At 39.6% G+C, this 16,846-nt stretch overlaps 2 protein-coding genes across 3 annotated transcripts; one reads left to right on the top strand and one right to left on the bottom strand.

Annotated features, from left to right (window-relative positions):
• Positions 1 to 706: 706 nt before the first annotated feature.
• On the bottom strand, positions 707 to 3,135 carry mrps2 (mitochondrial ribosomal protein S2). Of its 2 annotated transcripts, none has more exons than XM_053627149.1 (4): positions 3,070 to 3,135; positions 2,488 to 2,598; positions 1,872 to 2,001; positions 707 to 1,695 (listed from the first exon to the last, which is right to left on the bottom strand). In XM_053627149.1, the coding sequence occupies exons 1-4, from the start codon at positions 3,092 to 3,094 to the stop codon at positions 1,182 to 1,184; spliced, it is 780 nt and encodes a 259-aa protein (XP_053483124.1). In that variant the 5' UTR covers positions 3,095 to 3,135; the 3' UTR covers positions 707 to 1,181. The 2 variants fall into 2 exon arrangements, with proteins under 2 accessions (XP_053483124.1, XP_053483133.1); XM_053627158.1 differs by having other exon boundaries at positions 2,488 to 2,595; positions 3,070 to 3,102.
• A 4,539-nt stretch (positions 3,136 to 7,674) lies between these two features.
• Positions 7,675 to 13,452, top strand: stmn2a (stathmin 2a). Its single transcript, XM_053627170.1, has 5 exons — positions 7,675 to 7,870; positions 9,948 to 10,043; positions 10,318 to 10,493; positions 10,779 to 10,970; positions 12,189 to 13,452. The coding sequence occupies exons 1-5, from the start codon at positions 7,852 to 7,854 to the stop codon at positions 12,246 to 12,248; spliced, it is 543 nt and encodes a 180-aa protein (XP_053483145.1). The 5' UTR covers positions 7,675 to 7,851; the 3' UTR covers positions 12,249 to 13,452.
• The last annotated feature ends 3,394 nt before the right edge of the window (positions 13,453 to 16,846 follow it).

The raw sequence follows: 16,846 nt of genomic DNA, 5'->3' as shown, positions 1-16,846 counted from the left end.
TCCACAAAAATGCATAAGATGTTTACACAATAATATGGCATTCAAAATGGTTCACTGGGTGTACTGGTGACCCCTGCTGGATACAGCCTTGAGCATCAGTAATATAAAATGGTACACTTTCACCCAGTCGTACAAAACTTTCAATCTCGATTTCTATATTATTGGTTCAGATGAAAGGCAGCTCAGGTTGTCTGCATGGTGTCTGGGAGATTCCACCAGGTTCTCCACTTTCCAAAAACATGCCCTTAGGTGCAAATGAGTGTGTGAATGTACATATGTGTATGTGTAAAGCCATTACTTGCAATTTTTCTAAATTACTGAAGATTTGGGCCAAGACGCATCATGTGACGTCATCACAACACACATTCAGCCAAAGCCCTCTTCGATTCACGTGCGTCGAACACAAGTACAGCAAAAAGGTCTCATTTACCAACGAACACCACTGTGAAAGACAATTGTGTGCAACTTCGCCAATTCAAATAGTTTTCCCGCAAAAAAATCACAAAAATTGTGGGAAAAAAGCTGCAGCAAAATCAAGCAATTTTGCCTACAACAATCACAAAACTCACTCAGCTAAATCCTGTAAGGGACTGACTAAAATGGTTCAGATGATGTATAGAACTGCAAAAAAAAAATAAAATAAAATTATACATACATACATACATACATATATATTTTTTTAATCAGACACCTTATTATTGCTTAGTGATGGAACCCAAACTTTTAATAGTACATTATTAAAACTCCACATAATACACAAAAAATCCTGGAGGATTTCAGTCTCCTTAAGTACTTGTTGAGGTATACTGAAACCTCTAACACAGGGATTGTCAACCCAATCCTCAGTGCCTAAAGATGGTGTACATTTTTCTCTATCACTGTGTTGTGCGAGTTGGGATACAGTGGTCTTCCAACCCAAACCCTGAGGACACCATACACTCCACATTTAGTGACTACTGGCTTGCACACACTCAGAGGTGGTGTTAAGTTTGATAATTAGCTGAGTCTAATCAGCAATGCTGTATTTGAGGGGAGGAAAAAAAATACATCAACAATGACCAAGAACTAGATGATCAACAATAAGCTCTGAATTGTGATGACCAGCTGACAAATAAAATTCAGTCAGAAGTGAATTAAACTTATCCTCATGTTTCTGGATTATCCCCCTATTTTTTGTTTGTTCATATCCCCTTGAGTAGCTCCATTTGCTTCCTCTTGTCCTTTGCCCTATTGATAGCCACCCTGAACAGACGGCAGTACAGCTCCACCGCAGACGGAGTGTCATCGTTGCCCGGCACTGGATATGTAATGAGGCTTGGGTCACAGTCTGAGTCGATGATGCCCACTGTAGGAATGTTGACCTTGGCAGCATCACGTACACCGGTGTGTGTCTGGAAGACACTGTTTTGTGTACAGAGGAAGACGATGAGGTCAGGTAGGCGCACCCCAGTGGCACTGGCATTGGTGAGCACGCCTCCCTGCCAGTAGCGGGCGTGAGCGTATTCGCCACATTGTTGCGCCGTAGATTCAATCAGGTGCATGAACTGGCGCCGGCGACTTACAAAGAGCACGATCCCACCGCGGTAAACCACATGTGCTGTGAAGTTCAGAGCCTGCTGTAGGTGGGAGGTCGTCTGCTCCAGGTCAATGATGTCCATGTCCAAGCGTGTACCAAACAGATAGGGCTCCATAAGTCTTTTGGAGAAAGAGACAGTGCAATTCAATACAGGACACAGACAGAGATCGAAAGAGTGAATATGAGAGAGGCTGTGTGTGCCTGAGTTAGTCAAATAGTGTAAAGAGCAACTATGTACAGAATTAGATTGATGAATGATTACACTAATAAAACAATATCAATCATTTTGCTCTACCTGTGCCGGCAGCCTTTCTTGTGACCAAGGTGGACTCGGGCCTCAAACAGGTCCTTTAGAGTAAAGAGCTCAGACACGCTGAAGAAGTCCGGCTGGGTCAGAGGAAAGTTCATGATCTTATCATTCACATCTGTGAGAAAAGACCATAAACAAGGGTATAAACATATAAACACTGTTTGTATAAATACAAACATATTCAGAAATTGATTTTCTACATTCCTTTGGAAGGTTCAACAATAGTTGCCTAGATGTTTTATTATTATTATTATTATTATACGAAAATCTGTACATTTTGACAATAAACCTGATTTGCATTGAGAGTTGAATCATTTTGACTGCAACTGTATTTGGTTAAGAGGCATGCCATGTCATTCATTAACAATGAAAATTGAAATCGTCACCAAATTGCTGTGATATAATCCTGATAAAAGACTTCAGGACGTGCTGTTAGGGGTGGTAATGAGTCACCACACCCCATCGTTGATGATTTTTTTTCCCCCTACACCACTACACCCGATCATATTGTATTTCTTACTGACTGATATTTCTAGTCATGGTATTGTCTAGAAATGATGTAAATAAATACACGTGCAAAGGTTTGCACTGAGCTCCATACCAGCATCTTCTTTGTGAAAAGCAGCTGTGGGTTTGGCAGCAGTGGTGAATGTACGGCTGTTGTTGGAGAAGACAGCTCCCACCAGCCGAGCACTCCTCACACCATGGACTACTAATGACACAGAACCAACAAGGAGAGAGCACGTGAGCACCAGCCGCATTCGCCAATTAAAATACCGGAAGTGATAAGAGTATGATTAGCATTGGTGTATCTCATTATTACAGACACGTTATATACTCATTATATCGTGTAATAAATTGAATCAATACACTGAAAATCAAAATATTAAACTCAAAATATGTCTCCGCACCCGCTAGCCAAATGCCATTAATTAATTCATTCATTCAGTCATTCATGTGGTAGTGTGTGAGTCTCACTGACTCGCTTAGAAACATTTAGCACACTTAGCCGGTCATTAGCTAGGAGACATTACTCTACTATTACTCATAAAACAAATTCAACTATCTTATTCATATTTTAAACGAAATGATGCACACATCTATTTCTAACACTCGTTCACTGGTCCCATTTCAAGTCGCACAGCTAAATCATTTAAGAAATATACTGAATTTAACATTTCACCTTTAGTTAGTATCCCCGCAGCCATGCTTACAAATTTCCCCCGGTGTCTCCTCCCACTGAAGGTCAGCCGAGTGGGATTCTGGGTAATGATGTAAGAAAAAAAAAAAATGATACGGACTACAAGCACAATATACACAGATGTACGGAAGCCCTAAGCGGCCATGCATTATTATTATTTTTTTCTGTTGTTTTCTCGTGATCTGGACTTAATTTTTCTGTGTACTAGGCATCCATCCATGTCAATGGTTTTTTTTTATTATTATTTTTTTTAGTTAAATGCCTGAAATAAGGTCTGTGGTTAACACAAGCTCAAGATATGTTCACGTTTTATACTACGACATAAAACACATCAGTAATACCCAACTCAGGATTTTAGACGGTTGCTAACAAGTGGCTAAATGGGATTACAGAGGTTGTCGCGGACATTAAACGTCATCACGCCGAACAGAAAATCTCATCTACTACAGCCACGATGTGTTTATACTCAATGGCGATTGCATCTAGGCTTCAAAATCTTATGAATCTTATCATAATGAAAGAAACATGTAAAAATCATAAACTTTTGTTGGTCACAGAGTTTATTTTCTGCAATAATCCAAAAGCCAATGGGGGCAAAAAAAAAAAAAAAAAAAATCCTATCGGCATTTTGTCGAGGGAACCAGGGTGATGCTAACTTTCGGGGTGGCCTACAAAAATACAAAAATCATTCCTGCAGGAACCCCGCCTTGTGCCCGATGCTCCCTGGGATAGGCTCCAGGTTTCCCTGTGACCCTGAAGGAAGGATAAGCAGTATAGAAGATGGATGGATGGATGGATTCCTGCAGGACTGATAATTTCCACATTAGTGTCTGACACTTGAGAAGGGGACACACACCCCTCTCTCTTAATGCAGAGATAAAGTTCATCTCTACAGCGGGGAATTATTACATTTATGATGGAGAAGATGCCAATGTGCATGTAACTCCAGTCCCATTCACAAAGTGCCAGATTTTCTCAGGATAAAATTACATTGTGAGAAAACAGCTTTTGGTTATGTCAAGATCACGAAAAAATTAAGTCGTGATCACGAGAAGAGAACTTTTGTTATGTCGAGATCACAAGAAAACAACAAAGAAAAAGATGAATAATGCATGGATGCTTATGGCTTCGGTACAGATGCTAAGGGCTTTAAGTAAATACTCCCTGCGTGATAGTGTCATACTAAAAACACAGAGTATTGAGTTATAGCCGATGCTAAGCGTCACACTAGAAGCTCTTTTCATTAATGTTTGTTTATTAAACATCTCCTTACAGAAATGTTCACCATAAACAACACCTATAGGCTAGAAGTTATTTTGTTCTTTTAATCCTTTTATTATTAGGTTTAGTTTATGTGGAGTGTCCTCCATACAAGTCCTTTGGAATGAGCTGTTACTATAGAAATGTGTATTAATAATGTATTAATATACACATTTGATTTGAATTACAGAAGTATAGAATACAATAGAAGAGGTTAGAAGAGAACAGAAGAAAGGAGATCAGTATAGAATAGAATAAAATAGAATAAAACAATAGACGAGAAGAGATTAGTATAGAATGGAATAGAAACAATAGTATAGAAAAGGAGTGTATTAATATACACCTTTGATTTGAAAACAAGAGAATAGAAGAGGTTAGAATAGAAGAGAAGAGAGGACAGTAGTATAGAATAGAATAGAAGAGAAGAGAAGAAAATAGATTAGTATAGAATAGAATAAAATTGAATAGAAACAACAGCGTAGGAAATGAGTGCATTATTATACAGCTTTAATTTTAATTACAGTCGGCATTACTGTTGTTACACCTCTGACTAACCAGATTCACAAATGTGAATTTTTTTTGTGAATATTGCTGGGGCATAATGACCTATAACACACATTGTGTGAAATTCATATTGAGTCATTAATTCCTCTTTAGTAACTGCTTTATTCTGGTCAGGGTTGCAGTGAATCCGGTGCCTACTCTGGGAACACTGGGCACAAGGTGAGAAGATTCACCTTGGATGACATCAGTCCATTACAGGGGATCATGCACACACACATTTACACATATATTCACAACTAGGGACAATTTAGTGAAACCAATCTGTCGAATGGACAGTGGAACGAAACCGGAAAACTCAGAGAAAGCCCATGCATAAACAAGCAGAACATGCTAAACTCTGCAGAGACAGAAAGAGATCGGGAACTGCGCCACCTAAAATTAATAATATTTGTAAATATTTTTAGAATATAACCAGACTACAGTAAGGCAAAAATACAATAGAATAGAACAGAATAGAAAAGAAGAGATTATAATAGACTAGAATAGAATAAAATGGTATAGAACAGAATAGATTAATATGGAACAGAATAGAATAAATTAAAACTGAATAGAACAGAGGAAATGAGATTAGAACAGAATAGTATTTAATATAGCAGAATGGAATAAAATAAGACAAAATAAAAAGATGATAGAATAGAATAGTATAGAATGGAAGTAAATTGAATACAATGGAATAGAACAGAATAGAATAAAATAGAAAGAATATGTTAGAACAGTACAGTATAGAAATATAACAGAAGATAATAGAATAGAAAATACTTTAGTATAGAATAGAATAGAAGAACAGAATAGAATAGAAGAGATTAGAATAGAATAGAATAGAATGGTATACAACAGAAGAGATTAGTCCATCCATCCATCCATCTTCTACCGCTTACTCCTTTTCAGGGTCACGGGGAACCTGGACCCTATCCCAGGGAGCAGAAGAGATTAGTATAGAATAGAATGAAGTTAAACAGAATAGAACAGGCAAGAACAGAATAGAATAGAATAAAATAGAAAGATGAGGGTAGAATACAATTGCATAGAATAGAATAAACCAGAATAGAACAGAATAAATTATTATAGAATAGAATGAAACAGAACAGAAATTAATATAAGAGGTTAGAATAGAAGAGATTAGTTTAGAATAGAATAGAACAGAATAGATTAGTATAGATTTGAATAAAATAGAATAGAACTGAAGATGTGAACTAAAATGGAATAAAATAGAATAGAACTAAAGTGTCCTTGGGCAAGGCACTGAAACCCAAAGCAGGCTAGTACCTTGCATGGTGTGTGTGTGTGTGTGTGTGTGAATGGGTGAATAAAACGCTTTGTAGACACGCTAAGATTAAAATGTGCTATATCAGTGCAGACCATTAACCATTAGTATAGAATTGAATAGAATAAATAGAATAGAACTGATTAGAATAGAACAAAAGAGATGAGTACAGAATAAAATAGAGTAGAGTAGCTGTTTTGCTATTTCTGCTGTGTTTGGTCAAGCGTGTGAAGGTGAGGTTTCATGATATGTTTATAGAGCGTTCGCAGACTAGAGACAGTGTGAGAGTGGTGGATACACATGCTGTGCTACAAGGCAGCTGTATCTCTGATCATGTTCCTTGCACTACCTGTGATGAGTGGAACAATCCTTCAGTGCTACACTGCTTCGCTCTATCCATGACACAGCAGTATAGTCTAATGTCTAAATGTTTTGTAATCCTGAGGTAATTATGAATGTGTATAATGCCAGTTTTAGTTGGCCTGGCTACTGGTTACTGGCAACCTGAAAATGCTGATCATGACATATGGATGACTCACTCTATGATGCAACATAGTTAAAGGGAGGGAGATTTACAGACTATCTCAGGTAGCATTTGATTCCAAATGTCTGTAAGCAACCACTTTAAAGGTTTTTGTGATATTTGCCATCAATGCAGATGTCACGTTTCAGTCTCGGTTCAAAAGTGGCCCAATTGTTCGGGTGCATATCATATGAGGATCCACCTCAACCCTGAGCAGGAAAAACGGTTACTGAATGTGAGTAAATAAGGGTGGCAGGTTGGCGCTGTAGGTACACAGCTCCAGGGTCTATGGCTGGATCCAGGTTTTGAGTGGAGATCTCTGACCGTCGGTGTGGCGTTTCTCATGCGTTTCCTCCATGTTCTCTGGTTTTCCTCCCAGCATTATAATAATTGGATTGAATTGGCTATGGGTCTTCAATCTTATCCGCAAAGGTCCATTGTGGCTACGAGCTTCCATTCCATCCAAACAGATGGCACCAAGATGTACTGATTAAACCAGTGGAATCAGGTGTGAAGTCCTGCTTGGATGGAACGACAACCTGCAGCCACACCGGTCCTTTGCAGATAATATTGAAGACCCCTAGACTATACGGCCCCTGAGTGTCTGAATGTGTGTGATGGACTGGCATCCTATTCAGGGTGTGTCCCCATATTGGGCTTGGATTTGTATCCACCCTGACCATAGACCAGGATAATGCTTATATACTGAAGATAAATGAATGATGAATAAACAACCTGTTTATCTTTGTCAGATACAAACTGATCTGTAATAAATATTATAGAGGTTTAAAAAAAAATAAAAAAAAATGAGGGGTCAAAAATATTTTAATTGGGCATAGAGCCAGCTTTCCATTCCTGGCATGCTGATTTACATCAGTCGGTGGCAACAGCAGGAAGGAAACATCTGTAAGATCATTTTTCTGAGCTGTGTAAGCTATTCGTTTAAACACCTCCCCCCCTTTTTTTTTACGTAAAGTGGCAATGGCCAATCTGCTCTCGTGTGGAGATGCTGATCACTGAACCGCTCCCAGTGCTTATTAGTGCTCTCTCTCTGCCGGATCGCATTGTGCTCTGCTGATTCAGTGCCTTAAGCATCTCTCCTCCACCACCGGCACAAACCGCAACGCCTGAACACTTCACCTAAACCACGACAATGGACAAAATCGCTGTCGGTAAGTCTGCTCTTTCTACATCATATTCTGATTATATTTACGTTATTAAACCATCATTTGATTTGGATTCCGGTGGAAGGACAGAAACCCTGACAAATCCTATTCAACTAGCCTAGAATACATAAAAACAACAACAGCACGGATTTACACTGACATATTTAATGCAGTCGCCTTAATGTTGTTTTTAAAAGCCAGGGCAATGTAATTTAATACTTTTTTTATTATTAACGTATTATGTTCACGAACATCGTTAAACTATTAAAAACAAACAAAAAAACAAACAAAAAAACAACACGGTTTTGTTTTGGGATAAAAGCCTAGATCAGTTCTTTAACTGTAAAATCGCATTATCCTGAATATTCAGTTTTGATCCGTTCCTGCGTGTAGAATGGCGCACCTGCCACAGCTCCCTCCCCAGCATAATGCAGAAAGACCCCACCCAAGACACCCGGCATCTTCTCCTCTACAACTGCTCCTGCAAAATCCTGCACAAAATACAGCTTTATATCAAACATCCCAGCACGTTTTTAGATCCTTTTCACACTCTAACCGACCACGCATCTTATTCTTTGTATATAGGCTATTCATAATGCGTTGTGACAGATTGAGTGCGTCTGTGGTATCCGCCTGGCATTGTGTATGCTCGATGGCCTTTCATAGCTTTATGTCTTACACACTGGGCAAAGGCTGTTAATCAGATCATACGCCCGACTAAGAGCATAGATACTGAGAAATATACAGAGGAATTCTTCAATGAGGAGATATGGATTCATAGATGAAAACAGATGTTGAACAGTTATTGGAATGCAGTAGATGTAGGAAATGGGTTTTATGTTTATGTGCTGTATATAGCCTACCTTCTTTGGTACTGAATTATTTCAAGACTAGCACACATTTGTGCAACGGTTACATCTGTAATTATTGAAATCGACAACAGCATCATATCGGCGAAATATCATTATTTGTATAAAGAAGCTCAGCCATCAATGGGTCGAGCATCAGGTTTTACTGAAAGATTGGCTGTAAATGGGTGTGACTGTTTTACGACCCAGACAGCAGCAGCACAGGCCCAAACACCAAAATATGTTGTCTTTCATCATTTTTAATATAGATTCAGGTCTGATATATATATTTAATATATAATATCTAAATATTATATATATATATATATATATATATATATATTTAGGCTTGGGAATATCAGGACTGTCTGTATTGTACATTGAGGAAAATTGTCGAGGAGTAGCAGCAGGCCAAGCGGACCACAGATTGGGAGGCTGGCCAGCCCTGCAGCAATGGAACACTGCACATGGTGGCCTTTGCTACTCCATGCAAATCATTATCTACGCTCTGTGAACACTAGTGGACATCCATGCACAAGGGACCATGTGTCTGCTCCTTGCTGGCCTTGTCTGCTGGGATTGGTCATAAAGGAAAAGACCAGCTTTAGGGTGGGATGGCTGAAGTCAGATAAGAAACCACAGACTATCTCCACCTAACTCTTGTCTAGTGTTTTAGCTTTGTTCAGTTCCCCTAGATAATGGAGTTTGGAGGATGTGCCTGCAATCTGTAAAACTCCACAGATGACAGGAAATGACCAGCATCATTAGTCTCTCTTGCATATTTCATGAGACTGTGAGCTCCGGCCTCAAAATGTTCATAATCCGTTTGTAGCCGAGTCACCTGTGCTTTAAGGCTTTGGAAAGACTTAATGTGCACTTGGTAAAGGAATACCCACTTTGTGCTTGGTAAAAGTTTCATATTTCATTTTGAAATTAACCGAATTACCTGGACTAACTGGAAGGTATCAGGTGGTGTGTGGGAACATCACTGAAATACTGCTGTATTAAACTAAACGCTGTACTTTTAGCAAATTTTAATATACAAGTTATAGTTGTAACAATTAACACCTCCTAACAAATAAACTCATTAATATAAAATTAACGTTATTTAATAATGCAAAATTGGATGCTCAGAAACACAGACATGAGTAAAACACTTGTTTGAGATATATATATATATATTTTTTTGACACTTTGCGCTTATGGATGCTTATTTAATTGCTCTTTTCTCACAGCATACAAAGAAAAGATGAAGGAGCTATCCATGTTCTCACTCATATGCTCCTGTTTTAACCCAAGGCTACAGAAAAACCTGGACGCCAAGACAGACTGTAAGATATACTTTAGTCTTATGTATATTGGCTTACATGCTTTGGATTTATATTCACTCTTTTACAGTACCTAACTTCATTTGAATTACATAATTCATATTTAATCATACTTAATTGATTTTAACTGGATGCCTTAGGAAGAGGAATTCAGTTGGGCTTTATTATTATTATTATTATTATTATTATTATTATTACTTCTGGAAACCAGTTAAGACACAATTAAGACTTTAAACCACAGAGAGTTTCAGTCGTTTCACATGTGATTGTCATGCAGTCATGGAGGTGAAGCCCATAAACAAACGGGCCTCGGGTCAGGCTTTCGAGGTGATCCTGAAGCCCCCTTCTCCAGTGTCAGATGTGGCTCACAGTATCGCATCCCCTCCCAAGAAGAGGGACATCTCTCTGGAAGACATTCAGAAGAAACTGGAGGCCGCTGAAGACCGCAGGAAAGTGAGTGTTTGCGTGCGGTATTAATACTGACATGTTAGCATTTATTTCTTGACATGAATATTGATAGAGAGATTAGAGAGATTACTTGAGAGATTAGTTTATGCTGTGCATTCTGGTGTGGAATCAGGACCCAGATTGCTTTGTGATGTTAAACAAATACATATAGAAGGAAGTGTGATAAATTAGCTAAACCTTATGTTATTTATTAATTTCATGTTCTCGCTAGCTTATCGCTTGTTTGCATTGCTTATAGCTTGCTTGCTTACAGTTGGCTTTTCTCCCCAGTCTCAAGAGGCCCAGGTGCTGAGAGCTCTGGCTGAGAAACGAGAGCACGAGCGAGACGTGCTCTTCAAAGCCATGGAAGAGAACAACAACTTCAGCAGGATGGCCGAGGAGAAGCTCATTTTTAAAATGGAGCAAAACTCCGAGAACCGCAGGGCTCACATGGCGGCCATGTTGGAGCGCCTGCATGAGAAGGTAGAACATGACATTGACACAAATGTGACCAGGTACCCAGGGTTTTGCTCTTTTAGTTCCAAATAGTTGAACATGTTGGCTTGATGCTTCACTACTCTCAGAATGTACATACAGTTATATTTTGAAGTCACTGATTGACATGTTACTCTAAATTGCCCTAAGGTGTGGAAGAGTGTGTGAACGTGTTAAATGTAGAAAGCTGTTACTCATGTGTGTGAATCAAGGAATGCCAAGGACATAAAATGATTAAATTTGTAGTCTTGGGATCATATGCATACGGGTACATTATTTGGAATGAACAGATAATGTGTTTGAAACGGACAAAAATATTGAAAGAAAAAAAGGAAGTGTACTATTATTTATTTATTTATTTATTTATTATTTATTTATTAGAAAGCTTGCCAGTAAGATTCACATCTGGTTGAGACTAGAGGTGTGCATCAGGACCCGCAAAACGAAACTAAAAAGTCAAGCGAGCGGGAGTTTTCTATTGCCATGTAGCCAAGCGGACAGATATGAAGCTCACAGGAGAAAGAAAGCCCACATTCTTTTTAAACGAACATTTACAGCATTCATTCATCCTTAGTAACATGGTCGGGGTCATGGTGATTTAAATGAGTAGCTAGTACTTAGTGTATATTTTAGGAAATAGAACCAACTAAATTTGTTAGCAAGGTAAGTACAAACACAAAAATATTAAGCACACGAGCAGTACCATGAACAATGTCTATTTTCCGTACCGCTTATCCTACACAGGGTTATGGAGGAGCCTCTCCGAGGGAACTCGGGGCACAAAGCGGGGGTACAGGGTACCAACCCATCGCAGGGCACAATCGCACACACATTCAGACACTATGAACAATCAGCCTACAACGCATGTCTTTGGACTGGGGAGGAAACCGGAGTACCCGGAGGAAACCCCCGAAAACTCCGTGCACACAGGGTGGAGGCGGGATTCGAACCCCCAACCCTGGACATGCGAGGCAAACATGCTAACCACTTAGCCACTGTCCCATGCACACCTCTAATTAAAAACAAACAAACAAATGAACAAACAAACAAAACACATTTGGTGTAGGACACGCCCACTTCAGATTTAAATCCCAATACAGATACATATATTTGGATCACTAAACAGATATAAATACAGATATTATAGAATGTACCATTGGTATGATATTTTTTTGCTCTCATGACGTGATTTTGTGCTTCTCTCAGGAGCAACGTGCTGCTGTGGTCCGCAGAAACAAGGAGCTGAGAGAAGAGCTCACAGCGTGAAGGCATCTTTTCCTCACTTTTCCTCACTCCGCTCATCAGCTCACTTATCCTCCTCTTACACACACACCCACACACACCCACACCCACACACAGTCAGTACTATCTAGCAAATAACATTCTCCTATACCGTTTAAATGGTCTTGCTTGATTTCATAGATTATGACAGATTATTTTGTAAATACATCATATAACTTTTAGATGAAACAAAAACACACGTCAAATGTATCCAACTTATCATGACAGTGTTAATTTATTTATCTAATTATGTTTGATTAGAGATATCATTTTTTTATTCATTTGGACGATTCGGGAATTCTGGACTAAATGATGTTTAGTCTCATTGTGAAGAATGCAAACAGAGACACACTGGGACACTCCCAGCGTACACACACACACACACACACACACACACACACACACACACACACACATTCACACACACACACTAAAAAATATACGACAAACCGTACAGTGTATTTACGCTTATATACAATATATTCATGACATTACACTTCTTCCATCTACTGAATGACACAACCTTGTTCAAGCTTAACACACAGTCCATCTGCAGCATCACATCGACACTCTCCAACTTCTGGACTTAATATAAAAGTGCAAAATGTTTAGTCTCTTTACATGCCCTTTTTTATATTACTCATAAGAGCATGTTTTTCTCACTCTGACTTCTCCAGCTAACGTTGGCACTGGCTATCATTTTCTGAACATGAACGCACTCAACTGAGCTTTTTTTTTTTCAGCAGAACAAATGTCATCATTATTGCGCCATATATTCTGCTATTAATGTAAAACCTTTGCTGGTTGAATTTCATCCTCCTAACTTCAGCCATTGAGGAGGAATCATTTGTGTGAATCTGATTGAGTGTTTGTTTGTGTGTTTATGTGTGTTTGTGTGTGTGTGTGTGTGTGTGTGTGTGTGTGTGTGTGTGTGTCCATGTTATGGTGGCTAAGCGTCTGTGACCGTTCTTTTTGGAAGCAACATGTGAGATGGAAACAGAATATGCATAGAATTTTTTTCCTTGTTTTTTTAAAAAAAAAAAAACGTATTTATTTATTTATGTATTTATTAATTTTCATGGTTTCCTCTCAAAATATGCCTGCCTGCATCTTCTGCTGCGTAAACTGTGTTTTCCCCTCATTTCTCTGTGTGCAAAATTTGGTGAATAAAGATTTGGGGTTCTGTGAACATGCTGTGAAATGTCATCTCTGTGGGTAGAACTTTGGCAGGCAGTAAACACAATCTAGTTGACTTATGCATTCAAAATATCAGCTGTTATGTACAGATATGAGCAAATTCTGCTCCTGAAGTATATGTTGACTTGAATGAATGAGTTTTTATTGGTCACATATACAGTAAAGCACAGTGAAATTGTTTTCTTCGCACACCCCAGCCTGTCAGGAAGCTGGGGTCAGAGCACAGGGTCAGCCATGATGCGGCGCCCCTGAAGCAGAGAGGGTTAAGGGCCTTGCTCAAGCCCCAACAGTGGCAGCTTGGCAGTGCTGGGGCTTGAACCCCCGACCTTCCAATCAGTTACCCAGAGCCTTAACCGCCAAGCCAACACTGCCCCCACTTACATTGCCGAAAACGGAGGAAAATGTCTGGTTGGGCCACACATGATTAAAAAAGACATTGTGCCCAGGGGCCTCCGAATTAATCTGGGCCTGATTGTGGCAATAACTGTAATCTCTAAGACCATGTATACCAACCACTGTTCAGTTCTCGATTCTGATAGGTCAGAATGTGTTGATTAATTTTCTATAACAGCAAAGTGCTGGCTCGAAGATTTATATTAATACTCTTGTTCTAACACATTGTTTCTATGGTAACAACTTACACAAGGACTTTATGACAGAGCTATGTGTAATTGTGAATATGGTGAATAAGTTTTCTGTGAGGACTTGTTAGCATTTTTGGAAGGAATCTCCAGTGTTAGTGCGTTGGAATGAGTTTTTGTTGCGATTGTTGCGGCCAAAAATACTTGATTTTACTGCGACTTTTTTCAAAATTTGCGATGCAACTTGTGGACGTTTTTGTGCTTTTTTGTGGAAAACTACTTGAATTGGGGAAATTGCAATTGCACAATTTTATTTTTGCATGATCTTTCGCAGTGATCTTTGTTGGTAAATGAGACCTTTTAGCTGTACTAAAGACGGCTTTGACTGAACGTGCGTTGTGATGACGTCACATGATCTGCAGAAAATCTGCGGTAATTTAGAAAAATTGCAAGCTCCTCAGAATATTGCGGAGTTTCCATGATTTGTTTTTCTTTTTTACAATGACATTATATTAGTTTCAATACACAGATAATACAATGTAACCATTTATTACTGTACCCACATTGATGGTACCAATGAAAGACGTAGAACAACCTTAACACTCACATTGCATATGCTGTTACTAACCATCCTAAACACTCTTGATGATAAAGTTGCTCATATCACCCCGCTTGAGTGAGCCTGAAGAGCAATCCTTGCTGTGTATTCACCCCTATGCCATTGTTCAGACTGGATGGTGGGCCGTTCAGTCGTCAGACCAACTGTTCCTCTGCCATGAGGAAAGCCACAGGGGGCTTCCTTCCTTTTTCCAAACAGAGCTTGCCCGTCTGCATGGTAGACATCATCACCATGGGCTATACATGTTGGACACCCAGTCTATAATGTGACTTTCTACTCTACGAGGTGCATCTCCTCATCATGGGTCTTATTAAGAGCCTTTGTACTCCAGGATATGTGGTCTGTTGGTCTCCATGTTCTACATGAAGGTTTATATCACCCCTCCCAGTGGTGTTAGTGCAGCATCATCTCTAAGCACCTTTCTGGGTAGTCCAAATGTCCTAAATGTCCTGTTTCCCTTGAAATATTTGGTATTCATTATTCACTTGCTTCATATCAGCCCAGGCAGTTAGGAGGACTGAGATAGGACACTAGCAACAGTAGTTCTATGAATCCTGGATAACCGCCAGGGTTTCTTGTCATTTGGATCCAGCGCCCGCTCGATGAGATGGTTCCAGGAACAGATGGCTGCTTGATGATGGTGTTTATTCCAAATACTGCATCATGCAATGCATGACTTTGATTTAAGATCTCGGCAGGCATTTCTTCTAGTATCCAACAGCCACACTGTCACACACACTTTGTGTGTGTGTCAGACACAACACTAAATGATCTGATTGGTTTAGGATGTTATCTGAGGCTAACAGTTGCATGCTCTGATCCCGCTTATGCTTATATTCAGTGAATGTCCTTCAGCATATGTGTGTATTTGTGTAATAGATGTTTTCAGGTTGCTGCACAGAATTTATTTCAGTCTGCTTGTGTGTATATAAGGATGTGTGTGTGTAGGATGAGGTGGGGTGGTGACATGTGTCTGCAGTTGTGTTGTGCAGATAATGCTTCATTTTTGATCCTCCTGCACAAAGCAATTTTTCTCCTTTGGCCTGAGAGGGATTGTAGAAGCTTGTTAACAGAAGCATGAAAAACGGTGAATCCAATCTACAGTTTACACTTCTGCAGATGTCTCAGAGAGCCTCGTACGAGCTGGTGATTCATGCCTAACAAATATTTAGGCAATATATCAGTGCCACTAATGTGAAAGCTGGAAGCTGAATGTGTAGTTGTCAGATTGAGACAGACTAAGCTTAGATGTGTTAAAAAAAAAAAAAGAACAAAATGAGAGGCAGACCCTGAAAACCATGAGAACCCCAGACCATTCTTGTCCTTACTAAGAGTTAACATAGAGGCTCCCCTTTATCATCAGCACTCAAGCTATAGAAAGAAAACAAAGCTTCATAGACCATAAGCTAATAAGTTGAATGAGAGGAATCCCATCACCTAATGTTACCAGTGAAAGCAGTGGTTCTCTAGAGGTGGAGGTTGTGGGGTGACTTGATACTAAAATATTATGGAATTCGCAAACACCCATACATCTAACTTAATTTACCTTCAAATATGTCTGACACTAACACTTATACACTGATCAGCCATAACATTATAACCACCTGCCTTATATTGAGTAGGTCCTCCTTGTGCCACCAAAACAGCTCTGACCCGTCAAGGCATGGACTACACAAGACCTCTGAAGGTGTGCTGTGGTATCTGGCACCAAGACGGTAGCAGCAGATCCTTTAAGACCTGTAAGTTGTGATCTGGGGCCTCCATGGATTGTACTAGTTTGTCCAGCATATTTCACAGATGCTCAATCGGATTGAACTCTGGGGAATTTGGAGTCAAGTCAACACCTTGAAGTTTTTGTCATGTTCCTCAAACAGTTCGTGAACAATTTTTGCTGTGTGGAAGGGTGCATTATCCTGTTGAAAGAGGCCACTGCCATGCTTAAGTAGGAGGTACGTGTCAAAGTAACATCGAGATGAATGCAAGGACTCAAGGTTTCCCAGCAGAACTTTGCCCAGAGCATCACACCGCCTCTGCTGGCTTGCCTCCTTCCCATAGTGCATCCTGGTGCCACTTCCTCAGGTAAGCGACGCACACTCACCCGGCCGTCCACATGATGTAAAAGAAAACATGATTCATCAGACCAGGCCACCTTCTTCCATTGCTCCATGGTCCAGTTCTAATGTTCA

This window comes from Ictalurus furcatus, chromosome 1 (genome assembly GCF_023375685.1).
Source record: "Ictalurus furcatus strain D&B chromosome 1, Billie_1.0, whole genome shotgun sequence".
Classification (NCBI taxonomy): domain Eukaryota; kingdom Metazoa; phylum Chordata; class Actinopteri; order Siluriformes; family Ictaluridae; genus Ictalurus; species Ictalurus furcatus.
This window is presented reverse-complemented; position numbering and strand designations above follow the sequence as displayed.

Excerpts from the sequence above, each read along its gene's own strand:
- mrps2 (XM_053627149.1), bottom strand. The coding sequence starts at position 3,094 with ATGGCTGCGGGGATACTAACTAAAG. Across the intron at positions 2,599-3,069 it reads TGCGGGGATACTAACTAAAG|TAGTCCATGGTGTGAGGAGT; the intron begins GTGAAATGTTAA and ends CTGTGTCATTAG. Across the intron at positions 2,002-2,487 it reads TTTTCACAAAGAAGATGCTG|ATGTGAATGATAAGATCATG; the intron begins GTATGGAGCTCA and ends CTTTTCTCACAG.
- stmn2a (XM_053627170.1), top strand. Across the intron at positions 10,494-10,778 it reads CCGCTGAAGACCGCAGGAAA|TCTCAAGAGGCCCAGGTGCT; the intron begins GTGAGTGTTTGC and ends TTTTCTCCCCAG. Across the intron at positions 10,971-12,188 it reads TGGAGCGCCTGCATGAGAAG|GAGCAACGTGCTGCTGTGGT; the intron begins GTAGAACATGAC and ends TGCTTCTCTCAG.